This window comes from Halichoerus grypus, chromosome 5, assembly GCF_964656455.1.
Source record: "Halichoerus grypus chromosome 5, mHalGry1.hap1.1, whole genome shotgun sequence".
NCBI lineage: Eukaryota > Metazoa > Chordata > Mammalia > Carnivora > Phocidae > Halichoerus > Halichoerus grypus.
This window is the reverse complement of record NC_135716.1, coordinates 170,977,583-171,003,834: the sequence shown is the minus strand read 5'-3', so window position 1 is coordinate 171,003,834 and position 26,252 is coordinate 170,977,583. Positions and strand designations below refer to the sequence as shown.

At 54.9% G+C, this 26,252-nt stretch overlaps 3 protein-coding genes across 4 annotated transcripts; all 3 read left to right on the top strand.

Annotated features, from left to right (window-relative positions):
- The first annotated feature begins 3,442 nt into the window (after nt 1-3,442).
- C1QA (complement C1q A chain) lies at nt 3,443-6,508 on the top strand. The gene is made up of 3 exons (XM_036093068.2): nt 3,443-3,598; nt 4,505-4,674; nt 5,703-6,508. The coding sequence occupies exons 2-3, from the start codon at nt 4,512-4,514 to the stop codon at nt 6,275-6,277; spliced, it is 738 nt and encodes a 245-aa protein (XP_035948961.1). The 5' UTR covers nt 3,443-3,598; nt 4,505-4,511; the 3' UTR covers nt 6,278-6,508.
- Nucleotides 6,509-9,909: 3,401 nt separating this feature from the next.
- Nucleotides 9,910-13,924, top strand: C1QC (complement C1q C chain). 2 transcript variants are annotated; one of them, XM_078073673.1, is made up of 3 exons: nt 9,910-10,052; nt 10,361-10,557; nt 13,074-13,924. In XM_078073673.1, exons 2-3 carry the CDS (start codon nt 10,377-10,379, stop codon nt 13,628-13,630), a joined length of 738 nt encoding a protein of 245 aa, XP_077929799.1. In that variant the 5' UTR covers nt 9,910-10,052; nt 10,361-10,376; the 3' UTR covers nt 13,631-13,924. The 2 variants fall into 2 exon arrangements, with proteins under 2 accessions (XP_077929799.1, XP_077929798.1); XM_078073672.1 differs by having other exon boundaries at nt 9,932-10,054; nt 10,364-10,557.
- Nucleotides 13,925-18,037: 4,113 nt separating this feature from the next.
- Nucleotides 18,038-23,111, top strand: C1QB (complement C1q B chain). The gene is made up of 3 exons (XM_036093081.2): nt 18,038-18,185; nt 21,037-21,234; nt 22,388-23,111. Exons 2-3 carry the CDS (start codon nt 21,060-21,062, stop codon nt 22,960-22,962), a joined length of 750 nt encoding a protein of 249 aa, XP_035948974.1. The 5' UTR covers nt 18,038-18,185; nt 21,037-21,059; the 3' UTR covers nt 22,963-23,111.
- Nucleotides 23,112-26,252: the final 3,141 nt, after the last annotated feature.

The following is a 26,252-nucleotide window of genomic DNA, read 5'->3' as shown; positions in this document are numbered from 1 at the left end:
GGGAGTGGAATGGGAAGGGGGGAGAAGGAGAAAAAGAGGTTCAGGCGGAGGGTCCAGGAGGTTTGTGGGTTTTTTTGAGGGGGGGTGTTGAAGAGAGCGATGCGTGGCAGTGGATGGGGGGGACGGGGTATGGGTGTGAACTCTGTGCCTCCTTCATGGTGTGCAAACAGCACAGCAGAGAACTGAGTGCATGGGGGCTGCAGAGGCAGAGGGGGGCTTGTAGGAGAACGTTCTTAGCAGCTCAACTCATCATGACCAAAAATACCCACCAATGGGGAAGGGCGTGATGAGGTGTGATATATGCACTTACACTACTCAGCTATAAGAAACGGACAGACACACACATGGAGGGGGGTGAGATCGAGCCCCGCTGGGCCTGGAGGCTGCTTAAGATTCTCTCTCTCCTTCTCCCTCTGCCTTTCTTTCTCTCTCTCATAAAAGAAAAAGATTTCTGCATTTTACTGTATGTAAATTATACTTCAATTTTTTTGATTAAAAAAAGAAATACAAGAACTTCAGAGCCATGTTCTATAACAGTTGACAATCTGCGTTTTGCCTAATAAGACTCAGAGAGACAAAGAGTTACAAATCCCAATTTCAATAAGGTAGGGGATGCTGCCATCACCCTAGACCCTCAAGAAGCCTATTTCTGGAGTGAGCATGGACAGGGAGAGCTGAATGGACCTGTCTTCCCCAAGTCTGCCTCTCATCCCATGAGCCCCTCGTGGTCTAAACATCTCAGCAGTGCATGATCCCAGTCTTTCAAGATTCCGTTCTTGTTTTGGAGGGTGAGGGGGATATCCATTAGGATTGCTACCCTACTGAAGAAAGAGAACTCTGTTCTAACGTCAAAGCCAAAACTGATAGTGCAGGACTATAGCGAAGTGATAATATGGTCTCCAACACGGCGCTTTCCTAATATTTTTTTCCCAGTGGTAATACTGGCCATTTACAATTTTTGCCTAATATGCTGATTTTTGGAACCCAACCCTTGGGTGAGATGTGACTCCACCATAAAGAATGTGAGTGATTTAAAAATTGTTTTTTGGTTATTGCTTAGACTCCTAACTACACCTGGGCCTCACGGATCATGACTCTACAAGAATTACAGGGCCTCTCATCCCCCCACATCCCCCACCTCCCGCACTCCTCCCACCCTCCCCACCTCCCCCAACCCCACGTCTCTCCTCCAGGATCCAAGCTCTGGAGGAAAAGGAAGAACACCATCCATCCCTTCTGACTGAAGGTATCTCTGATGTGACATTCACAGGGCTATCGGTGACCCATTTACTTTCACACTGATACATTCATTACTATCGATGGCTTTTATTTCTTTGGAAGCGTTTATACTCTTGCAACAGCCTGATAAGTAAAATCATCCAATACTTGGAAATAAGGCAAATAGATAACCGGTGTCCTTTCAAAGTCAAATTAAAACATTGTCTAACAAGCCCTTCTAAGGGTCATCTGACACTCTAGGGGAATGTCACTTTGCTTGACTTATTATTTGCTATTGATCAGGGCCCAGGCTCTGTAAAGATCGCTGTTAGCTGGTAGAAAACTGATAAGTTACAAATTATTTTTGTCTGGTAGAGAAATCATGCAAATGATAATAAAGAAGATAACCCCCAACATTATGATTTTATTGCCCTATAAACATTCACCAGTTTTGCATCTAACTTAGCAACCTTAAGAATATTCCAGAATTCTAGTTTTTGGGTTATTGTTGTTTTTGTCTTTACTAAATCTCTCTCCTCTCTCTCTATATAGGTACATATAAGTGTTTTCTTCTCGTATCCTTCGTTGAACTAGCTTTGTCATCCTGCTGGTTCCTTCATTAATAAGCTACACACAAAAAATTCACATGTGCTTACTATATATTTCTATAAGAATGGTGTAGTCACAATTTTGAAAACTATACTTTGAAAAGCTTTTCATAGTATTTGGTTTTTCCTCATGCTGACTCTCCCACTTTTCTTTGTGAACTCGGGCAAGTATTGCTGTCTCTGGTCTTTAGTTTCCTCATCTGTGAAATGGGAGCCATCAGGCTGGCCCTTTTGGCTCCAACACGTGATATTTCTAACCCCTCTTGCAGGGACGCAAGACCGACATGCTGCAGTCAGAGAAGATGGGTGTTGGGAGGGGTGTTACCAGGGGCAAACTTACTGCCTCCCACCACTCCCTCACCTTGAGAGATGGGGGTGAGGCTCGGACTGGTTAGGTAACTTGCCCAAGGTCACACAGATATTATTAATAATGATGACTTATTTTAATGTGGTGTTTGACAGTATCAGCTTCTCCGTAGGATCCCTTAGTAGCCCAATGAGGAGGCTGTATCATCCCCATTTTACAGATAAAGAAACTGAGGTCCAGAGAAATGATGTGGCTTGCCCGAGGTTACACAGTGATTTACATGTGGGCACAGCCTGTGAGATTCCTGCTCTCCTAACCTCCTGAATCCCTGGGAGCAAGAGAGGGGCTGATAGGAGTTGCTCTGGGCCCCCACTCTTATCCATGGAACCCCCATTTGTATCTGACAGATACATATTGGGTGCCACACAGGATTGCAAATGAAAAAGGAGTCCCAGAAGCTTGAAAACCCTGGCCCTAGACCATCTTCATCTGCCCATGTCAATAGCCTTCAGTTTTCCCCTCCTCCTCTTCCCTTGGAGGTGGGGGTGGGGGGATGGTCATGGGAAGAAACAGAAAGACTGAACATATCAGTCTCCAGCCTGGGGAGACAGAGTAGCTAAATCTAAAGTGTGCTCAGGGTCCAAGCTGGTGAAGTGAGGTGGGCCGACAGGTAGTGAGCACCCTGTCAGCAAGAGTAAGTAAGGCTAGATGATCCAGCCAAAGGGTAACTCTTTAGACGGTAGCATTTATGGGCTTTTGTTGCTGTTTTTTAAATTTGATAAAAGCTAATTATGAAGTGTTCCTCACGTGCCAAGTGTTTTGTATGTATATTATGTCATTGAAACTTTATAATACTCCGATGAGGTAGAATCTGTTGTTCCCAATTTATGAATAAGAAAACCGAGGCTCCAGGAGGTTAAGTAACTTCCCAAGGGCAACTAGGAAGTGGCAGGTCTAGAAAGCTGATTACTAAGCTTCTCCTCACTACCGCACTGTCCTTTGTGTTTTTCTATATTTTCCAAGCTTTTGACAATGAATACATGTTGCTTTCATAATCGTGAAAAAGTCTTACAAGTTACTGACTTTTAAAAAAACTCCATCTGCCCTGATGTTCTGTGCTTCTCTGGTTCTCATACCCCACCCAGGACCCCCTCCTTGGCCTCCGTCCTTGCAGACTCCCGCCTTGCTGTCCCTGCCCCCACACCAGCTTGCATGCGTGGGCGGGGAGGAGGGGGGACGTCCAGTGTCCCAGTCTTGCTGAGGTCTGCTCAAACTGTCTCCGGGAGGCCTCTGGCCCCTGGGGCATGGCGGGGCGGCCCAGGGAAGGAGAAGGGGAAGTAGGAAAGGATGTGAAACTTGGCCACAGCCAGGCAGGCACCACCCCTGCTGGGTGTCCCACAGCGGTCCCTGGGCCCCTGGGTGGAGGACAGGAGCATCCAGCTGAACTGTCGCCCAGCTGAGGCAGGTGAGGCCAGCGCCCGAGGAGGGGGGAGGGGGCTGTGAAGTTCAGGGAGCCAGGGGAGCTGGCCTAGGGGGCTAGACTACGAAGGCAAGAGAGGGAGAACACTGCCCCGGGGTTCTGGGCCAGGACAGAGTTGGCGGGGTGTGGAGGGGCATGGGGGCCCTGATCCAGGACCCAGAATAAGTGAATGGGGGGACCTTCTTCATTCCTCAGGTTTGGGAGATAGTGGGAGGTGGTGACGTAGACCCATCCCCTCTAACCAGAGTTCCTGGGTTTGGACGCCCCCCCAAAAAACACAAGAAGCTGGAGAAAGGCTGGGAGTGTCAGAGCCAGCACGGGGGTCCCATAGAGGGTCCGGTGGGTGCTGAAAGGGGCCGAGTGTGTAGGAGAGTGAGCACACGTGTTGTGTCAGGGGGCTGTGAATTCCTGCGTGTACGCACAGCTCTGCCATCTGGGTGAGAGAGTGTTAATTAAATAAGGAGTAGGCGCTCAATAAATATTTGTTCAATGGAATTGATCATCTGTAGGAGTATATGAATGTGGGTGTCTGGCCGAGTGAGAGATGGAGTCTATTTGGGTGTCAATTTGTGCATCTAGGAGTGTGTAGTGGATTTCGAGTTTGCTCACTGTGTTTGTAGGTGTGGGATCAGAGGCTAGGTTTGTGCATCTAAGTGTGTAACTCTGTGGGTGTGCTCAGTTTGTGGGTATCTGTGCAAATTTCTGGTTCTTCATATATGTGTGGGGTCACTGGAGCTCGGTGGAAGGCAGACATCGAAGGCCTTTGAGGTGTGTATGTGCCTCGGTGGTGGGGGGATGTGTAGATATCACTGTAGGTGTGGGATTCAAGTGTACGTACGAGTTGGGTGTGTGTGAGTGTGTGAGGTCTAGCCCTGCCCCATGTCTCCATAGTGGCATCATGGAGGCCCCGTGGGGCTGGCTGGTGGTCTGTGTGCTGGCCATATCCCTGGCCTCTGCAGTGACCCAGGATGTGTGCCGAGCACCGAACGGGAGGAATGGGGCTGCAGGACCACCTGGCCGAGACGGACGGCCAGGCCTCAAGGGGGAGCAAGGGGAGCCCGGTAAGCCCGTCCCTCTAGACCCCAGCCCCTCATCCCTTGGCTGGGCCTGGCCTCTGGGTGGAGGCTTGGGGGTGGCACCAAGAAGCAGGAATCCACCTGGGCCCCCGCGTGAAGCCCCTACAGTCTGCACTTGGTCCCAGGGGCCAAGGGGAACCTAGCCTCCTCCCTCAGCATGTCCCCAGGCTGCCAGGCCTCTCCGTTCCTGCCTGAGTCCTCTTTCTCACGGCCACCACAAGCAACAAATGTGAAAGGTCTTGGAGCAGTGCACAGTCCTGGGTTATTGTTCCGTTACCAGAATGAATAAGGCGCTAGCCTTTAGACTCAGGAGACTCATCTTGCTGTGTGACCTCGAGCAAGTTACTGACCCTCTCTGAGCCTCGGTTTCCTCGTCTATAAAACGAAACAATAAACCCACCTGGCACATAGAAAGGATTAATTCATGGCAACTATCCTTTTTGCTTCCTTCCAGGTCCCCCCTGCCACCCAACTCTGTCCCTGCTTCCCCATTCCCAGCCCCTTCCGGCTTCAGAAACTCACATTCTAGAAAAAAGGTTGGGAGTGAAGGAAAAGGGAGGAGGACATGCTCAGAGCGGAAAGGGAAAGTCTCAGTCCCCTTGAGCCTCCCAGTCCATAGCAGACCAGAAAGATCTGCATAGACATTTGCAATAATTGGCATCCAGGCCTCCTAAATGTAGTCCCGAAGCTGAAGAAGTCAAGGGCAGTGGCCCAGCGGGGTGTGGAGGACACAGCGATGGGCAGGGCCCAGCGGAGGAGCCCGTGTCCTGTTTTTGCCAGAACCTGACAGCTTCCAAGTACCTGTTCCCACTTTTCTCCACTTTAGAGATAAGGAAGCTGAGGCTCAGAGGTTGAAACACTTGCCCAAGGTCACACAGCCAGCCAGAATCGAGGTCTTGAAGGCCCAGGCACTCCCCCATCCTCTATCCCACAGCAGTCAAGAGTCCCAGCTCTCTCCCTGAGGACTGGTGGACACTGGACTCCCCCTCCAGATCTGGCCTTTCTCCCCACAGGGGCTCCTGGCATGCGGACGGGCATCCGAGGCCTTAAAGGAGACCAAGGGGACCCTGGGTCCCCGGGAAGCCCTGGCAACATGGGCTTCCCTGGGCCCAGTGGCCCCCTGGGGCTCCCTGGCTTCCCAGGACCGAAAGGCATCAAGGGCAACCCAGGAAACATCAAGGACCAGCCACGGCCGGCCTTCTCAGCCATAAGGCGGAACCCACCAATGGGTGGCAACGTGGTCATCTTCGACACGGTCATCACCAACCAGGAAGGCCCGTACCAGAACCACACGGGCCGGTTCCTCTGTGCTGTGCCCGGCTACTATTACTTCACTTTCCAGGTGGTGTCCAAGTGGGACATCTGCCTGTCCATCGTGTCGTCTGGGAGGGGCCCGTTCCGGCGCTCCTTGGGCTTCTGTGACGCCAACAGCAAGGGAATTTTCCAGGTGGTGTCCGGGGGTATGGTTCTCCAGCTACAGCAAGGGGACCAGGTCTGGATTGAAAAAGACCCCGCCAAGGGCCGCATTTACCAGGGTTCTGAGGCAGATAGCGTCTTCAGCGGCTTCCTCATCTTCCCGTCCGTCTGAGCCCGGGAAGGACCCTCCCGCCCCTGGCAGCACATGCTTCCTGCTGTGTGACTCTGGCCCACTCCCTCCACCTCTCTGGTTTCTATGGTCTGCTCTGTATGGGGGTGCTGTTGCTTTAGCTGTCTGAGGGAGAGGGCTGGCTCCCGGGGCCCCGAGAACTTGCTGCCCACTGCACACTGTAAGAAGATGGATTTCTTAGAATTCTTTCTAGAATAAACACCTGAGTCCGTGTGTGCTGAGCCTGAGGTTCGGTTGCTACGCTGGACGCTGAGAGGGAGCATAAGAATGACAATCGTTGAGTGCTTACAAGGCAGGTCCATATTTTGTATTTTACAACATGTATTTAGCAGGTCCTAGGAGCCTCATCGGCCTGGGTTCAAATCCTAGGGCCACCACTTACCAGTTGGCCAACCGTGTGTGTATGATATAACTTCAGGGAACTCAGTTTCCTTATCTGTAAAACGGGAATAACAACGGCACTTCCTAATCAAAGGCTTGTTGGGAGGATTGAATGACTTAGTACATGAAAACTGCAGAGCAGTGCCTGATTCATAGTAAGGGCTATGGAAGTTTGAGCTATTACTGTATTTTGTTTAATCTGTACAGCTGAGGGGTGAGGCGGGTATCACGACCCTACTTTCCAGATAATGAAGCAGGCTGGAGCGTGGGGGTGGACATAAAGCCCAAGGTCAGTGTTGAAGAAGAGGAGTTGGGATTTGAACCCGGATCTTACTGGTACCCAAGCCTGTGTGTGTGTAACTGTGACCCTTGCCAGCCCCCACAGCCACATGCCTGACAAGTGACACCTGCTTGTCAACCCTGAACCAGCGGGCAAGACTCAGAGATGGGGAGCAGTTGGCCCAAGCCAACCTGGCCCAAGTCCTCCCCAAAGCCAGGTTTCCTGAGTCCAGCCCTGGGCTTCCCCCTGAGCAGGCATGGAGGCTGAGGCTGCCTCCCTCCTGGGCTGGGCACCCCTCCCGGGCTAGGACTGAGAAGGTCTGGAGCGCTCATGGTGCCTATTCCCAGGGTCCCACTTAGCCTGTCCAGAGCTGCTCAGAGGCAAGAAGCCCCACCATGTCCTTTGAATGTGAAGACAATAAGGAGCCCGGGAGTTCAGTCCTGAGGATGTCTAATGCCCTGTGCATTTTCCCAAAGGAAACCATTTGTGCCCTCTACACACACCACACATGCACACTCGTCTCCCGCGAGATGCACGTGGCCCCACATTCCCGGACTGAGACCTGCCGACTCCCCACTGAAACACGGCACAGTGATCCCCTCCCTCAGCACACACCCAAGCCACTCCCTGACGCCCCGTGCACAGCCCTGGACATGCACACTCGTTACACCTTCAAACACACAGACATACTTGGGGTGTACGTGCTGTCATACCCAGGTGCTCCCTGCCTCAGATACCCGAGTGCCCCTCCTAAACTGTCAGAAGTACACACACACACACACACACACACACACAACCTCGTGACATGTGTCCCAGACACACCCCTGCCGCGCAGGTGCACACGTCCTCCTTACCCTCCAACACGCATGTGCCTTAGAAATGCCCCGGTTCTCTCACCCGCTGACCCTCACACACGCTCGCGCTCCCACTGGGCCATTCTCCGAGCCACAGGAACGGTCTCTCCCACCTACTGACTGACACACAGGCAGCCTGGGAGTCCTCACAAACCCATACCTCCCCCCCTCCCCGGGCCTCTGACAGACTCCCAAGACCCTCTCCTGGGGCAGGGCTGCCCCACCAACAGCTTCTGGGGGTCGGGAAGAAGAGGGAGACCCCGCTGCAGCCCCAGCTCCGAGCTGGACTCCTCCGGCCCCTCTGCCTCCTTCGGGCCTCCGCTCTGCCCCAGCTCTCTGCCTCCCTGCCCAGAATACACGCTCCCGTGGACCAGGAAATGAAACAGATCTTTGAGCACCTACGATGTGCTGGACATTTCGTAGCCACTGATGCACTGAATCTCAGCAATCCCTCTTAACTGAGGCTCAGAGAAAGGAGATCCCTACCCATGGTCACACTGCTAGAGAGTGGCAGGACCTAGATTTGAACCAGCTCTGCCGGACCCCAAAGTGGGGAGCTCCTTTCATTGCAATGGGACTCGAAGATGTCAGGAATGCAGCCCCTGTAAGTGGTGGGAGAGACCAGGCTAGAGAAACGTGAGTGCAGGGAGTGTCTGGTTGCTCCTTATCCTAAATTCCACCGAGATGCAGCCCCCCCCCCCCCCCCCCCGCCCCCAGCCTCCCTGAGGCAAATCGCTGGCCAGGCCTGGAGGAGGGGAACAGGCTCAGGCGGAGTTGGAGCCTGGCTGCGGGGCAAGGCAGGCTGAGCATGGGCCAAGGCTGCCACCTGCTGGACAACACAGACCCAGGCGCAAACAAGCTGAGAACGGAAGATGGGGGGCCCCCCACCAAGGCTGTGTCTAGTTTTTGCTCTTCCCAGCCCTCCACCTGCTGGGGACTTCTGAGGCCAATTTCATTCACATCCTTACTCTCAGCCCACACTCTGCAACCCTGGGCCACAGGGTGGAGGGACAGATGGGGAGACCGAGGCCCTGAGGGTCACTTGGTGGGCAGGGGCGGAGCTGTGAACTCCTGCTCCAGGCTAAGCACTGCACATGCCTCACGCACTGGGTCCTCACCACTGCCCCGCATGGGAGCGATTGGAAACCCCCATATACGGAGGAGGAACCAATGCTCAGAGAAATCGAAGGCCTCACCCTGAGGGACACCGGTGGCAGGTGGGGGGTCAGGGTTGGAACCCTCAACTGCTCAACAGCCCCTTCCTCCTCAGAATGTCATAGGAGCAGAAGAGGAAGAGAGGAGAGGAGCTTCTCCTGGCTCTGCCAGCCTGGCCCCAGCCCCCAACCCTGCACCGACCATCACAGACTCCAAGACCAGATGCAGGGGTGCCTGAGATGGATCATCAGGGGCCCCGGCAAAGGAAGAGGCACCCACGTGCAAAGCCTGGGCCTCCCCCACCACCCAGTATACAGAGGGGAAGACTGAAGCCTAGAGTGGTTTGCGGAGGGCCTCAGAGCAAGGGAGTGGCAGGGCCGGAAGGAGATCCGAGGCCACTGTTTCCATAGCAAGAGTCTGTCCACCACAGCAGGCTGCCTGCTGTCGAGTCTTGCCCATCCTGGGTGTCCACTCCCAAGTGTAACAAATGAGGGGGGCAAATGGAAGATTCTAGAATAAAGCCTGCCACTTGACAAGTGTGTGTGAGGCTTGTTTCTGGGAGCAGCTAAGCAGAGGGGCCAGAGCAAGGCTTTGGACCTTAAGAAACCATTTACACGTGATTTTTGGTAAGGGCTTTCACCACCTGAGACTCAGTTTCTTCATCTGCAAAGGGGGTTATAACTTCCTCCTAGGGACATTGTAAAACAGCTGTCTCAGGCACAGTAAATCCCAACAAATGGGGTTGGGCTGAACTGGGGACACACACACACACACACACACACACTCCCTCCAGCAGATCCGGGGCAGTGGACATTTCCTCATTTCAGACACGCATGACCCTAGGGTGGGGAACACAGGGGCATCGCTGCGGTCAGCCAGGCTCAGTACCCAAAAGAAAGTATTGAGTCAGGACAAATTATGGGAAAGGGGATGTGGGATTGGGGGCAGGGTGAGCAGAGGGGAGGGGGCCGCCCAGTCTGCTGTGGGCCCTCCTCGCTGTGTCTACTCTGACACGGTGTCTTCCTGCCCCAGAGAGGGGAAGCAGATTTGAGGACATCTCTGTGACCAGACCAGGATCCTGCCACCCAGGTGAGGCCAAGAACCCCCCCCAACCCCAGGCGAGGGCAAATGGCAGCTTCCCCCTACCGCCTCCCTGAAACATGGGGACAACTTGATTGGTGAGAGGAAGGAGGGTCCCCATCGCTGAGAGCTAAGGGCCTGGGCTCAGAGAAGAGGTCCCATCCCCCATCCATCCTGCAGTCCCAAACCCCAAGGGGCAAGGGGCCTGGGGAAGGGAGGTAGGCTCCGGAGGGCTGAGAAGGACCGGCCTGGGGAACAAGAGAGTGAGGAGGGTGGATGAGGGGCTGGGTGGGCCAACTCAGCTCTCTCCCCACCCAGATCCTTCCCCAGGATGGACATGGGGTCCAGCTCCCGGCCCCGCCTTGGACTAAACCTGATGCTGCTCCTGCTGGCTTTGCCACTTGGGAGCCGGGCCAGCACAGGCTGCTACGGGATCCCCGGGATGCCAGGCCTACCAGGGGCCCCCGGGAAGGATGGATACGATGGATGGCCGGGGCCCAAGGGTGAGCCAGGTGAGTCTGCCGGCCTGCTGGGAAGGGGTCACCTGAGGCCTGGGGGCAGCGGGCAAAGTGTCCATCTGGGGCTAAGCTGGGGGGAGGAGGACAGCGACCTGTTGGCAAGACTCCCAGAGCAGAGTCCAGCTTTCCTGGCAGGTGTAGCCCATTTCTTCTCAGGGACTCGGTCCTTCCTGTTCCCCGATTTTGTGCCTCAGGGTCTCGTCTGACACCAGGGAGCAAACAAGAGCGCCCGTGCCAGGACGTGGCAGGGAGGATCACAGGAGATGATCCTGAAGACCTTTGGCAAACTCTAAAGTGCTGTGCTCTTTGATTACAGTCCCTCTACCCCCTGCCCTGCAGCATGGACTTCTGGGGGGTGGGGCCCACACAGTGAGTGTCCACAACACACAGATGGCCAGGGTTCAAATCCCAGCCCTACCACTTCCCTACCACTTGTGCGAAGTGCCTCAGTGTCTTCATCTGTCAAATGGGGAGATGGTAGTACCTAGTGCATAGGGGTGCTGGGATGATTAAACAAGTTGAAATGTAAAACAGCACCGCGCACATGGTAAGGTCTCGGGGATGCATAGGCTCTGCATGTTATAGCTGGTATTGTTTTTATCGGAGATCTGTGCTCACCTCCATCCCCCTAGTTGGGGGCACGGGGAGTGAGAAGTCAGGATTGCAGAACGATGGGCAAGTCCTAGCGTGAGCAAAGGGGGGCTGAGGACATGAGGGGGTGCGGGTGCCGGGCAAGCGCTGGGGTCTGGGAGCGCCTTCTCGGTCAGAAGGTGCATATCTGGGATGCAGGTGTGTCTGGAGCCAGTGTGGGTGAGACTGGGGTGAGGTCGGACAGAGGTGATGGGGGGCGGCAGAGGCGGGGGCGTGGGGGCACGCCAGGGACGAGGAATGTCCTTAGGAATTTCCCCACTGTCATCTTCACTCCTGGCACTAGAATGGAATTTTGCCAACATTCCAGAAGGAATTCTCTGATTCAGGGTTAGCCAGATGAGGCCCCCAGGTCTGCCATTTTTCGAGAACTTAGACTACACAGCTGCCTCTGGCCATCTCGTGGCCTAGGGTGGCCGATGGCAACCAATTATCGAGCTCCTACTATATTCCAGGCATGGTTCCAGATGCTCAGCATATGTTTACCTTATGGGGTAGATGAAATTGTTAACTCTGTCTTACAAGTGAGAAAACTGTGGCCAAAATCCTTTTTAAAAAGTGCCTGGCAGCCATTTTATAAATGTCAAAGCTGAGGTTCAGAGAGACTGAGCAACTTACCCAAAGTCACAGTGGACTCCTGTCCTACGCCAAAGGCCATGCCTTTAGCCACTACCCTCCGCACTGCCTGTCAAGCCCCTCCCCCTCCCGATCAGTTGCTGGAAGCTGCCCTGAAGGATGAGACAAGGCCCTGCACACCTCGCAGGCCTCACCAGGAGCTGACCTTCCTGAGCACTTCCTATGCGGTGCCTGGAACGCTCACTCTCCCGCTCCAAGCTCCCAGCAGCTCTCTGGGATCTGTTCTATTACGCCCTTTCCTCAGTTGGTCATGCAGAGGCTCAGGGAGGCGAGGTCACCCGCCCAGGGTCAGGCAGCTTTCACCTAGGTCCGTTGGATCCTGATCCCCCGCTCCTAACCCCAGGACCTAAAAGGCTCACAAAGCCATAGACGGAGGATCTGTCACAAATAGGTCGGCAAAGACAGCCAACCGCAAGGAAGTCAGAGGAGGAAGCGGCCGTGAGGGCTGGTAGGCTTGGCCAGAGAGGGCTTCCGGCAAGAGGAGACTAGAGCCAGGCCCTAAAAGATGAGTGCGGTTTGGACAAGGGGAGAAAAATCTCACAGAGGCTCAGAGAATCAGGGCTGTCACAAGAATCACACTCTCTGGGACTAGGACTCAGCCAGATTGACTTTCCAATCCGGACTCCACCTCCTACTGGCTGCTTGGCCTTGAGCGAGTCTCCGGCCTCAGTTTCCTCATCTGTACCACGAGAGAAGCTGAACCAGCCCAGGTGTCATAAGGGGCTCTGGGGGGCTGCATGGGGCCAGGGGAGACAACAACCCCTTAGTGGGGCAGTTTCCGTTCGGCTCCATCCAGTGCTTCCCGCGTGCTAGGCTGGTCCGGGGTGGTTCCGTCTCAGGAACGGACACAAGTTTTGTGGAGTTCTGAAGCTTATAAAATGTTGAGGGCCCTCTTTTAAAAAATAATACAAAATTATAGGTACATTTGTTTGCGGGGAAGGGGTTGGTTACGTGCTACAAAATCGTGTTAGAACGAGCTCCGACACATCCTCATGCTGGCTAGGCTTACCCTCTCCATCATAAATGTGGAAACTGAGGCCGACCGACAGGGGAGCACCTTAGCCATGGTCAGAGGGCAAGTCCATAGGGAGGCAGGATTCCAGGTGATAGTCCATCTGGGGAAGGAGGTTCCAGAGGCTAAACTCTGGTGTTATGTCCCCTGGAGGACACCCCCAGGGTCCCTGTCCCCTGCCCCATCACCTCCTTCCCACCTGCTCTCTCCCCAGGAATCCCAGCTATCCCTGGAACACGAGGACCCAAGGGTCAGAAGGGAGAACCCGGCACACCTGGCTTTCCCGGGAAAAATGGCCCCATGGGAACCTCTGGGATTCCAGGGGTTCCCGGTCTCATAGGACCCCCAGGGGAGCCGGGCGAGGAGGGCAGATACAAGCAGAAGCACCAGTCCGTGTTCACAGTCACACGGCAGACGGCCGAGTACCCCAGGCCCAACAGCCTGGTCAGGTTCAACACCGTCATCACCAACCCGCAGGGGGATTATGACACGAGCACCGGCAAGTTCACCTGCAAAGTCCCGGGGCTTTACTACTTCGTGTACCACACGTCGCAGACGGCCAACCTGTGCGTGGACCTGTACCGGAGTGGTGCCAAGGTGACCACCTTCTGTGACCACATGTCCAACAGCAAGCAGGTCAGCTCGGGCGGTGTGCTGTTGCGGCTGCTGGTGGGCGAACAGGTGTGGCTGGCCGTCAATGACTACAACGGGATGGTGGGCACCGAAGGCTCGGACAGCGTCTTCTCCGGCTTCCTGCTCTTCCCTGACTAGGACGGTCAGGCCCGCTCCAGCCCCAGGGCCGTCCCGCCTCCCTCAGCTTCCCTGCAAGAACCGCTGTGCTCGGGCCATTCTCCCCACCTGATGGACTCCTCCTCCAGGAAGCCCGCCCTGACCCCCTGCCCCACATTCTCTCCCTCCTCTGAGCTCCTTCAGGAGTCACTGCTTTGAGACTTAACCAACACCTTCTAATACTGTCAGTGGATCCCCCCCCCACAACACCAAGTCTTGGGAAACGCAAGGAGATACAGAAATAAATAAATAAATAAATAAATAAATTGATAAATATGCACGGCTCAGGCTTCTCACTGCCAAGTTCTCAAAGAAGCGGGCCTCTTCATCCTCAGCTTTGCACCTGCTGCAGCCATCTGCAGGCTCTAGATTTAGACAGAGCCTCTAGCTGGTGCTCAGTAAAGGTTGGCGCCAATGTTGAGACACTCAGCGTCCTGTGGCCGTTTGGGAGAGTGTGATGGAAGGCTGCAAGAGGTCCCCAATGGGCCATCTGCTGTCACTTATTTGGGTGAGAGGTGCTACTGTCATTAAAGTTATCCATGCTCACAGGTAAACGGGAGTGTTTGAATTCCCAGACCTATGTTGAATTGTGGCTGCACCTGTCACAGGAGGGGTTGGGGCTCAGGTAAGCCCAATGTGGACCAAGAACAGAAGTGCAGTGGATTTGTGCCGAATTAATGAGTTAGTTGGGGCGAATGAATGAATGAATAGTGGGTAAATGAGTGACTAAAAGCAGAGTAAATGAATGAGTGAGATGGGCATGAGCCAGTAAGAGAGAGAGAATCTGTCCGCCCAGTTGTCTGATTCACCCCAAACAACTGACAGACTCTGGGAGCCCCCAGGAGCTCAACGAAAACGAGTGCTGCCCCGAGGCCGGCAGGCTTCCATGCAAGGCTCCTGACGGTTGGGCCCGGCTGGCATGATCCTTATTGAAGGACCAGGAGGCCCGACACTAGCCACAGCCCTTTCACTGTGGTGACCCTGAGAAGGGTTGACAGTTCAAGTTCAAAAAAGATAAAAAGTGTCACTTTTCTGGGCAGAGTGCCCGTCCGGCCTCAGACCCACGGAGACCCAAGGAGAACCTGCCCCGGCCTGGCTGGGATCTCAGCCTGCTTCCACGAGACCCCACGGAGCTCACAGAGGCACTCACCCACGGGGGCTGCCGCTGCAGCCCCCACCACCAGTTCCACCCACTCTGGCTCCTTTGTTTGTGAAAGGAGCCAGTCCACACCCTCCTGCCTTTGCCATGTTGTTTCTTCATCCTGCAGAGCCCTCACCCCGCTCACACTAGTCCTCCATCCACCTGGATAATACACACTCAACTGTCAGGGGTCAACACAAAGATCACCTCCTCCATGACGCCTTCCCTGATTCTCCCATGTGTGTCCCCGCAGTGCCCTCCAGAGCCTTGGATCACGAACTAGGTGACTTTTTAGAGCCTAGGTTCCCAAATCTGGTGGTACAACAAAATCATGTGTGCACACACACGCATGTACACACAGAGTGGAAACAGAGGCAAGGGCCTAGGAACCCTGGCTGGGTCAGGGGGTGCCTCTGGCAGGGACAGGGCCAGTCACGGGGCCACCCCTCACGGCTCTCCTCCATCAGCCACTTAGCTGTCCACCCAGCAGTGCCCCAAGTGATACATCTTTCTTCTAAGTTCTCTTTTGTTTAAAAAATCAATACACCGTTTATGTAGGCCACGGTGTCAGATCAGAAACCTGTACTTTGGAAACGACAATTTTTGTGCCATTTTTATTTTCCATAATTGTTTCCTTGTTGTTCTCGCTTTGTCAGGAGAGACAGGCCTTTGAAAATGCCAGCTTGTCTGCTGGGCTGAGGGGAACCCGGCGAGGACTTCGAAGGGGGGCAGGCGAGGAGGAGTGGAGGTGGAACAGGAACAAGAATAGGACGCCCCAAGGGGTGGCTTGAGTCTGCTTGACAGTCTCTCTCTCCCTCTCCTGCGGCTCCTCCCTCCACCGAACAAAATAAATAAATAAAATCAATAAAAAGAAGAAAAAGACACCCCAAGCCTCAAGGAATCCCTTTTAGACCACAGAATTTTGAGAAGCTGTACGTCTCTTCTCCCACACTCGGTAGGGATCATCCCCTCTGTGCCAGGGATGCAAGGCAGAGCAGCTGACTCCTACTCAGAGGCCGAGGCCCAGACACCCCTCCACTCCTGGTCCCTGATCCAGGCATGGCTCCCATGCACCCAGGCTCAAAGAATTCGGTCTTCTCTTCATATATATAACACTGTCCCCAGGTTCGCATGGGGGGCCTGCAGAAGGTTGGGCCCTGGATGTGCCAGGTTACTTCACTGGCCCCCCACAACCCATGCCTTCCCTTCATATATGGGGAAACTGAGGCCAGTAAATATGCCTGAGGCCACATAGCTAGACCAAGGCAAAGCTGGGATTCAAACTTGGGAGAGGCTGATTCCTAAGCCCATGCCCGTCCTCCCCTCCCTGCTGCCTCCCGCTCTTAGTCTCAAGCTGTCTCCTTGAACCCCAAGTTCAAACTCACCTTTTCTCATTGCCATCAGCCACCAAAGAATTAGAAGCCCAGGCGGCCCTTGGGGACCTTCAGAAGAACCCTGGACTTGCAACCTACGAATTTACAATTTTATAGGTTCAGAGACTAAGTGGTACGGAACTCTACCCTTCTCCCTGCTCAGAATCCACTGTCTTCCCCTCCTCATCCAGGCCGAGTCCCTTCGAGTCTATAGTTGGCCGAGCCCAGAGACCCTTTGGCTTTACCAAACTAGTCTCTTCTTTCCCTAATACCCACTGCAGGTAACCCTTAAATTCCATCAATCCACATCCACAAGCCCAAAGATGTTCTGTCTCCAAGCACAGATGTCAAGTGGGGCCCTCCTGACCTGTGGCAGCTCCTAGCGCTGGCTGGGCACCCATCCCTGCGAGGGGCACCCATCCCTGTGAGGGGCACCCATCCCTGTGAGGGGTATCCATCCTTGTGAGGGGCACCCATCCCTGCAAGGCGCACCCATCCCTGCGAGGGGCACCCATCCCTGTGAGGGGCACCCATCCCTGCAAGGGGTATCCATCCTTGTGAGGGGCACCCATCCCTGCGAGGGGCATCCATCCCTGCGAGGGGCACCCATCCTTGCGAGGCGCACCCATCCCTGCAAGGGGCACCCATCCCTGTGAGGGGCACCCATCCTTGTGAAGGACACCCATCCCTGCGAGGAGCATCATATTGCCTTAGATGCAGCCTCAGCAAGCTGGCTGATACCCTGGTGCCAGGGATCCCTGTCTCTGAGTCCTGCAGCTGCCACTTGTATGAGGTGTGGGCTCCAGCCAAAACCAAGAGTCCGATGCTCAACCAGCTGAGCCACCCAGGTGCTCCTAGTCCCCTCTTTTCTCTGACATTTATCGCAAAGGCCATGAGACCACTGCTTCATTCAATGTTTAACACCAGTCTCCCCCAGTAGAAGAAACTCTCCATGGGGACAAGAGCCATGGCTGACCTGCCTGTGACTCTGTGCCCAGCACCTAGCACGGAGAGGCTCGTGATAGACATTTGTTCAGTGATGACTTTCTCCTCTCTTGGCCTCAGTTTTCCCATATTTAAGGCGAGGGGAATGAGCTGGCTGACCTCCAAGCCCGTCTCCAGCCCTGACCTGGTGTGATTCCAGGATCAGCAAGCGATAAGCCCATGCCTATGCCCATCATTGCCATCAGCTTTGAGCCTTGCTGTAAGCAGAGGAAGGGCTATCAATAAATAATGACTGCATTTAAAATTCATTACTAGATAATTTTCTGAGAACAGGGCAAGAGCGGAAGTATAGAATGGGAAGAAGGCAGAGAAGATGAGCCCAGAAAAGGGAAGCCTGAGACATGTCATGGTATTAACAATTAACACGTGCCTTGTACTTTCTAGTTTATGCTCCACTTTCTCCTCCACGATCGCAAATGAGCCCCCCAGCGCCCTGTGCCGTCTATGGAGCATTTGTCATTATAGTCCCATCATCTAGCAGAGGAAACTGGGACTCCCTCGAGTCCTCTTGGCGGAGAACATTTAGGCCCCCATTTGAGACCTCAGGAATCAAGCTCTCTCATGAGTGGCAGAGCCAGAATATGAATCACGGTTTCTGACTCCAGATCCAGTGCTCAGGCATCAGGCCAGCCATGTTCTCATTTCAGTGAGGAACACCCATGTCTGCTGGAGGGGATCACAAGGCCGGGGGCCCCGGCAAGCAAGCCACCAGTTGTGGACATTCTCCCAGCACAGGCTGTTCCCCCAGCAGCTGCTGAGCTGGCGAAACCAAACTGGACAACCACCCTCCCTATTTACAGTAAACCCCTCCAGATTGCAGAAATGGGACCTGAAACTGCCTGGATGGGCTAAGAGTGGAGGGGGCCGTCCTGCTGGGCCCGTGGGTGGGGGCTGTCTGGGGAAGGCCCTTCCTATCCTGGGGAATGGGACTTCCGCTTTGGCCTGAGAGCAGCAAGGACCTGGCTCCTGGCCCCACTGCTGCCCGGCCCAGCGGCATCACCGGACACCAGGTTCCCAGGTGAGGATGGGGTTCGGCGCCTGGGGGGACCGGCCAGCAGGACCAATATGGCAGAGGGTGATGATTTCCAAAGGGGAGCCCTTGCGTCCCCTGCCTCAGAGCCACTGGGGGCGATTAACCGTGTGGATCCCCGGGCCCAATCCCAGACCTGGGGAGTCAGACTCCCTGGGGATGCGCTTGGGCGTCTACTGCTATCCGGGGCCCCAAGTGATGGGAGGCAGCCTAACATGGGAGCCACCAAGACTCAAGCTGAGTCCTGCTCCTGTCTCTTAGATGCTGGTGACCTGGGGCGAGGCATGTAACTTTTCTCAGCCTGGACCCTCTCTGGGAAAAATAGAACCTTTTAGGGGCACTGGGAGCCCCGAAGGAGGCCAAGCTCACCCAGAGTTTAGCGAATGACCTGGTTCAAGATATGTCAGAGGCAGAGGTGAAATTAGAACCCAGGTCCCCCTCCACCCAGCCCAGCATTTCTCCAACACCTGCCTTCTCTCATGTCCTCTCAGTCTGCTGAGAAAGCTCAGCTTGACTCTTTCAAGGAACGAATTTGACTTGTAGGTGGAGTTGAGATTAGTTATTAGTTAGCACTGAGTGAACCGAATCATGTTTGTAAAGGAGGGGGTGGGATCAGACACCCCACAAGAGACCTCATTCCTCTTAGACTCCACCTCATTTAATCCTCAGCCCTGACAGGTAGAAGTTAGCTTGGCTAGAGAGGCTCAGAGAGGTTAAGGGACTTGCCTGAGGTCATGCAGCGAGCTGGCAGCAGAGGGGGAGTTCAAAGTCCAGTTGGCCCGATTCCAAGTTGGGGAGGGGGTGGGAAGGGACTGTTGGGGGCTGGAAGGAGATGGGAGGACTGGTGACCTGGGAAAGATGTGAGGAGCAAGGCTTGCGGTGGTGACGGGTGGCGGGGACAGGGGTCAGACCGGATGAATCCTAGGTCCCTGCCCAAATCTGAGACTCAGTCGCCCCTGAGATGAGCCAGAACCTGGATCTTCCCACTACCCCCCCCACCTCCTGCTTCCCCAGGAAGCCCGAGTCTCATGGTGGGTCTGGACCCACTGCCCTCATCCCCCCACCCCCCGCTTGGAGCTCTCCACTCCTGGGCTGCCTCCACCTGAGACCTCTCCCCGAGCCCCATCTCCCAAAGGGGCTGGATCCTGTTTTATACTTTTCCAGCCATCCTCCGTCATATCCCAAAGCTTGGGGATTCTTGGATGATGGGGATAATACAAAAAAAGCTAATATTCATTTGGCATTTCCACCATGTCAGGCCCTACCTCATCTGTCCTCCCACCAATCCTACGTGGCAGAGATTAGTATTATCCCCATTTAATGGAAGGGGAAAGGCGCCAGAGAGAAGCGACCTGCCTGAGGCCCTCACCCAGACGTGGCAGAGGCTGATTCGGCCCCTGGTAGCGTTGCTATCCTTCTGACACCGGGGCCTCTCACCACTGCCCCTGACACCGAGCCTGCTGAGCAGTAAGGATAGACGTCTCCTCCACTGAGCGGCCGCCCGTACCCAGCGTGGCTCAAAATGTCACTGCACAGTAGCCCGTCAGCCTGTCCGCTCCAAAGCCCATGTTTGAACCACTAAGCTCAGCGGCCTCTTAACGGGAACACCCTGTGGGTTTTAAGATCCAGTGGACGTGGGTTGGAATCCCAGCCACAAGGCGGCCACGTAACCCTGACGGGGCTCCCACCCTCTCTAATACCCAGTGTCCCCGTCTGGAGAAGGAGAAAGCCGGTTGCTTTCCTGGGGGGCTGTGGGAAGGACCACGGGAAATGAGATAGCGGCACATAACCAAGAGTCAGATGCCCAACTGACGGCGCTGCCCAGGCGCCTCGTCACCTCAAATTTTTAAAGCAACGTTGGATTCGATGAGTTTTGAGGTCCCTTCTGTCTTGAGAACCAATGCTATGGGGAGCTGGCTGTGCTGACCAGCCCAAGACAGCTCAGTTCTTCCTAGTTCCCCGGGATTCAGAAGGGGCCTGCACTTCCCTCTTACCCGGGCCTTTGGAGGGACCTGAGAATATTCCATCAGCAGAGACAGCCTGGTGTGCTGGCAGGGAAGCTGGCTTCAGAGGCAGACGGGCCTGGGTTTGAGTCCTGGCGACAGTCCTTCCTGTATGACCCTGAGCAAGTGTCTGGGCCTCCCTGAGCTTCAGGGTCCTCTTCGGTATAAAAACAAGAGCTTCCTCCGGGCAGGGCTGCTCTGAGGATGTAAAGTGGCCCACTGTGGAAACAGCACAGGCACCCTGAGCTCAGAAACTCTAATGAATAGGAACGCTTGCAAGAAAACCCAAAGCCCGAGAACCACAACCTTGACCCCTCATCCCTCTGACCCCTCACTCCCCTCCAGCCACACTGGCCTCCCTGTGGGGCCTCAACACTCCAGGCGCTGTCTTATCTCTGGGCCTTTGCCCCTGCTTCCTTTCCTCCCAGAACATTCTTGCTCCAGCCCTTCCTGAACCTCCAGGTCTCAGCCTGAACACCACTCTCAGAGAGGCTGCCCGCCGCCCCCCCACCCCAGAAAACCATCCACCTGCCCCTCAACCCTAGTTGCTCTCCCTCTCCCTCCAAGCACCCCTGCGTTTCCTACAGAGAGCTCTGCACAGTCTCTCTCTACTTCCCTCTACTTGTACGTTGACCTGTTTATCGTCCGCCTTCCCCTAAGACCGCCAGCCCCATGAAAGCAGGAGCCGTATCTGTGTTACCCCAGCACCCAGCGCGGGGTCTGCTCTGGTGGAAAGGACACACTCAGTGAATACGTGAAGGGGTGAATGAATGATTGAACCCATGCTACGAGTCTCCATGGTAGTAACCCACTCCATCGTCTTGTCTCCCCTGCAGGAGGTAACTGAGACGGGGCGGTGATGAAGACCCCGGGGGGCGGCGTTCTGGCGCTGCTGCTGGTCCTGGGTCTGCCGGATGTCTCCTGGGCCCAGAGCAGCTGTACCGGACACCCGGCCATCCCCGGCATTCCCGGCCTCCCCGGCGCACCGGGGTCCAATGGCAAACCTGGGACCCCAGGGGTAAAGGGAGAGAAAGGTACTGCAGGCTGTGGGGAGAGACGCTCGTGTCGTTGAGCAAGGCCCCATCTCCTGCCTCCCCGGTCACAGTTGCCAACCCGAGCGATCGCAAAAGCACCTGCAAATCCGTCAGCTTGCCAAGCTCCCCCCACCCCAACACTCCACAATGACTGTGAAGAGGGAATTCCAAGTCCCATTTTACAGCCTGGAAAACTGATGTCTGGAAAGGCTACTGATTTGCCCAAGGGAGCCCAGTCCGTGTCGAGGCTGAGACCAGACCGTGGCTCTCTCACCCCTAACTCCAGGCAGAGAGAGAGAACCCCGGGCTGCCTCCCGGGTGGGTGGCTTCCCCTCTCTGAAATGCGGTTTCTTTACCTATAAAACGTGGGCAGATTCTTTGTGGGGTTGTCACAGGGTTCAAATGAGACTTCCCACCAAGACACCCCCCACCCCCGTAAAATGTAGTTCATTCGTTCATTTAACCAAAACCAACTGCTGTCCTCACATAATCGCAAGTAACCCTCACAATCCCGCAAAATATCCTCATGCCCGTTTTATAGAGGAGGAAGCTGAGCCCCAGAGAATGTGACTCCATCAAGGTGACACGATTAATAACGGCAGGTGTGGCAGGACATCTGTCTGTCCCCCGGGCCCTTGCTCTCAGCCACGATACTCCACCACTTTCCTGGAAAAGAGGTTTTCTCTCACACTGTGCCAAACAGAGGGGTAGCGGCTGCTTGGAGTGGCCGTGAGAAGGTTTCCAGGGCCCACTTCCACGCTCCAGTGAAAGGAATGTCGGGATTGAGTAAAGTCGTCTGCCCTGGGGGAGGGGGTGAGGAGGGATAGCACGTGGGCCAAGAATTCATTATCCAGCTCCAGGCCAGAACAAGAGAGACTGTATGAGCTGGTGAGGAGTGCAGGCCCAGCACCTCCCCTGAGGAGACACCACTGTCCGCGCCTCAGGCGTCAGGTCCCATTGCTGTCAGGAAAGCGGGGCTGAGGGGAGACCCCCCCCCATGCCCCCTCTTCCACACAGGGAAGCTGAGGCCCAGAAAGGAGCAGGGACACATCGAAGGTCACACGGCCAGGCTCCCGGCCTCCCAGCCCAGGGCTCTTTCCTTTGGTTCTCAGTGATCCCTAGCCCATCATGTCTCTTGTCTCTCCTTTTCCAGGGCTGCCAGGGCTGGCTGGAGACCATGGCGAGTATGGGGAGAAGGGAGACCCAGGGACTCCTGGGAAACCAGGCAAAGTAGGTCCCAAGGGCCCCATTGGCCCCAAAGGTTCCCCGGGGCCCCCTGGAGCCCGCGGCCCCAAGGGTGAATCAGGGTACTATAAGGCCACGCGGAAAATCGCCTTCTCTGCCACGAGGACCATCAACAGTGTCCTGCGGCGGGACCAGACCATCCGCTTCGACCGCGTGATCACCAACGAGAACCACAACTATGAACCTCGAAGTGGCAAGTTCACCTGCAGCGTGCCCGGCATTTACTACTTTACCTACCACGCCAGCTCTCGAGGGAACCTGTGCGTGAACTTCATGCGGGGCCGGGAGCGCATGGAGAAGGTGGTTACCTTCTGCGACTACGTCCAGAGCACCTTCCAGGTCACCACGGGCGGTGTGGTCCTCAAGCTGAATGAGGGGGAGAACGTCTTCCTGCAGGCCACAGACAAGAACGCCCTGCTGGGCATGGAAGGTGCCAATAGCATCTTCTCCGGGTTCCTGCTCTTCCCAGACGCAGAGACATGAGCTGTGGGGCTGGTTCACCCCTCCTCATCCCCTCCCCCACCAGCAATGCTCACTTTTACCCCCAACGCCACCCCCACCAGGCCAAAACCCACAGTAGGGCTCCGTGGATGTTGCTGAATGAATGAGTAAATAAACTTTTCAAGGCCAAAGGACAGTGGTCTAATTCAACTCTGTGTCCCAACACCCGGGGCACAGTAGGTGCTCAGAAATGCTGCTTGAATGCTGGTTGAATGAATGAATGAATGAATGACCTCTGAAAGCAGAAACTCTATCTGATTGGAGGTGACTGGAGAGCCAGACTCTGTGCCCAGCTCCGTGGCAGCCACACAGTGGGAGATGGGGAAGACACACCATCTATTGAGCACCTATTATGTTCCAAGCACTGGACTAGACCCTTTCATTCTCTCATTAAGCCTCACACTCATCCTGGGAGATAGGTTGCATCACACCCAGTTACAGAGGACAAAACTGAGGGTCAGAGGGATGAAGGGACCGTCCTCGATCCCACAAACAGAACAGGGTCGGACCACCTGATGACCTGAGACCTCTTTCAAGGCAACGTATTGAGGCCGGCCACTACAGAGGCTTGCTTTCTTTCTTTCTTTCTTTCTTTCTTTCTTTCTTTCTTTCTTTTTAAGATTTGTATATTTATTTGAGAGAGAGAGAGAGAGAGCATGTGAGCAGGGGGAGGGGCAGAGGCAGAGGGAGAAAGACAGAATCTCCCGCAGACTCCATGCTGAGCATGGAGCCTGACGCAGGGCTCGATCCCACAACCCTGAGATCATGACCTGAGCCGAAATCAAGAGTCGGAGGCTTCATTGACTGCGCCACCCAGGCGCCCCACTTACAGAGGTTTTCTGCTTATAACGTCACAGACCCCTGCCCAAGGGATCAAGGGGTCCTCCTGCAACATCTTAACTGACCATGAAACCAAGACCCTTCCCCTCTTGATTCTCCCCACACACCCCCCACCCAAACCCTCCCCAGCCTGGCACTAGCTCGGCCATCCAGTTAGAACAAACGTCACTCCCCTGCTCAATAACTTTCGGTGGTTCCCCACTGCCAACTGGATATAGTTCTAGCCCATGAGCCTGGCCTTCAAGGCTCTCCATGGGCTGGCCTTCTGGTCTCACCCCCTCTGCTCCTGGACAAAGACTATCTCCTCTCGAGACTGCCGGGTCCTCTACCTTTCAGGCAAGCCCCGTGCTGTCCCACCTTGGTGCCCTTATGCCCACAGTTCCCCTCTGCTCCTCCTGCCTTACTGTCCTGCACAGCCCCACTCAAGCCACTTCATCTCCCTGCAGCTGGCCGTCCCTAAGTCACTCTTCTGGCTCCTCTGACCTCCCCCCCCGCCCCCATTCCTCACGTGTGCAGGGCTGAGCACACACAGCCTGCGTCTGGGTTTTCACTCATGCCCAGCCATCTGCCCAGCTTGCAGTGAGCTCCTTACCCTGCCCACCTCTGAACCCCACAGAGCCCAATGGGCACAGCAGCCACTCCATAAAGACGCGGTGCCTGATTGGCCAAGGACACAGGCATAGGACCCTCCAGAGTCCCAGCCCCTGTACCGGCTCGCTGTAGCCCCTCCTACTAGCCCTAGTCCACAAGACCGTGGACTGATCCTGACCTGGGGCAGGAGGGATTTAAGGCACTCCGGCCTCTCACGTGGGGTCGTGGCAACCAGACTGTTTGGAAGCTGGCCTCTTTCTCAGGACTCCATTCACTAGGCACAGCTTCTGGTCTCCTGGGCCTCAGGCCTGGCCTTGATGACCTGCCCCAACCTCAGACTTTCCAACAGAGACCAGGAGCCTTTTCTCCAAGGCCTGGGCCTTCTTTTTGCTGTCCAACCCTTTTTTTTTTAAATTTTATTTTATTATGTTATGTTAGTCACCATACATCATTAGTTTTTGATGTAGTGTTCCATGATTCATTGTTTTTGTATAACACCCAGTGCTCCATGCAGTACGTGCCCTCCTTAATACCCATCGCCAGGCTAACCCATCCCCCCTCCCCCCTCCCCTCTAAAACCCTCGGTTTGTTTCTCAGAGTCCATAGTCTCTCATGGTTCATCTCTCCCTCCAATTCCCCCTCCTCATTTTTCCCTTCCTTCTCCTAGTGTCCTCCATGCCATTCCTTATGTTCCACAAATAAGTGAAACCATATGATAATTGACTTTCTCTGCTTGACTTATTTCACTTAGCATAATCTCCTCCAGTCCCATCCATGTTGATGTAAAAGTTGGGTATTCATCCTTTCTGATGGCTGAGTAATATTCCATTGTATATATGGACCACATCTTCTTTATCCATTCATCCGTTGAGGGGCATCACGGCTCTTTCCTCAGTTTGGCTATTGCGGACATTGCTGCTATGAACATTGGGGTGCATATGGCCCTTCTTTTCACTACATCTGTGTCTGTGGGGTAAATACCCAGGAGTGCAATTGCTGGGTCATAGGGTAGCTCTATTTTTAATTTTCTGAGGCACCTCCACACTGTTTTCCAAAGTGGCTGCACCAACTTGCATTCCCACCAACAGTGTAAGAGGGTTCCGCCTTCTCCACAACCTCTCCAACATTTGTTGTTTCTTGCCTTGTCCATTTTTGCCATTCTAACTGGTGTAAGGTGGTATCTCAGTGTGGTTTTGATTTCAGTACAAAGCGTCTGCCTGGCCTCTGACTCTGGCAGTAGCAGTTACAATAACCCCACAGTTGACTTACTGTGCCCCTACTGCTCAACGTACATTAGTTCTTTCAATTTCCACCGCAAACCCTAGGGGATACAAAGTACTATCCCATTTCACAGATGAGAATCTGAGGCTCGGAGGGAGCAAGTGATTTGCCCAGGGTCACACAGCTGCAGGTACACAGCGAGGATTGGAGCCTGCTTCCGTTTGTCTCAAAGCTCTTGCTAAACCTGTGAAGCCTCCTCCATAGACCCCCAGCCTTTCAGCCAAACCCATCGGACCTTGGGGGGTGGGGATTCTTGAGCCTTTGCAGTTGGATCTGTCTATGCAGGGCTGTACTCCCCTCCCCCAGGGGCAGACCCGGCTGCTGGTGTCAAGCACATGCAGGGCACCCCTCTTGCTGCAAGGACCCAGGCACAGCTGGCCGCGGCCAAGAAATCAGCGCTTGTCTCCAATGGTGCCTCAAGCCAGCTGGTTCTCCTGCAGGACCTACATTCCTCTGACCCCTGACGCTGCCACTTTCCCTCCACCAGAACCACCACCCCCACCCCAGGCAGGACCCTCTTAACAGGGCCCCTTTTGTGCCTTCCTCAGTCTGCTCCCAGA

Coding starts and splice junctions, on each gene's coding strand:
- C1QA (XM_036093068.2), top strand. CDS start 4,512: ATGGAGGCCCCGTGGGGCTGGCTGGTGGTCTGTGTGCTGGCCATATCC. Junction 4,675..5,702: donor GGGGGAGCAAGGGGAGCCCG/GTAAGCCCGTCC, acceptor TTCTCCCCACAG/GGGCTCCTGGCATGCGGACG.
- C1QC (XM_078073673.1), top strand. CDS start 10,377: ATGGACATGGGGTCCAGCTCCCGGCCCCGCCTTGGACTAAACCTGATG. Junction 10,558..13,073: donor GGGGCCCAAGGGTGAGCCAG/GTGAGTCTGCCG, acceptor CTCTCTCCCCAG/GAATCCCAGCTATCCCTGGA.
- C1QB (XM_036093081.2), top strand. CDS start 21,060: ATGAAGACCCCGGGGGGCGGCGTTCTGGCGCTGCTGCTGGTCCTGGGT. Junction 21,235..22,387: donor AGGGGTAAAGGGAGAGAAAG/GTACTGCAGGCT, acceptor CTCCTTTTCCAG/GGCTGCCAGGGCTGGCTGGA.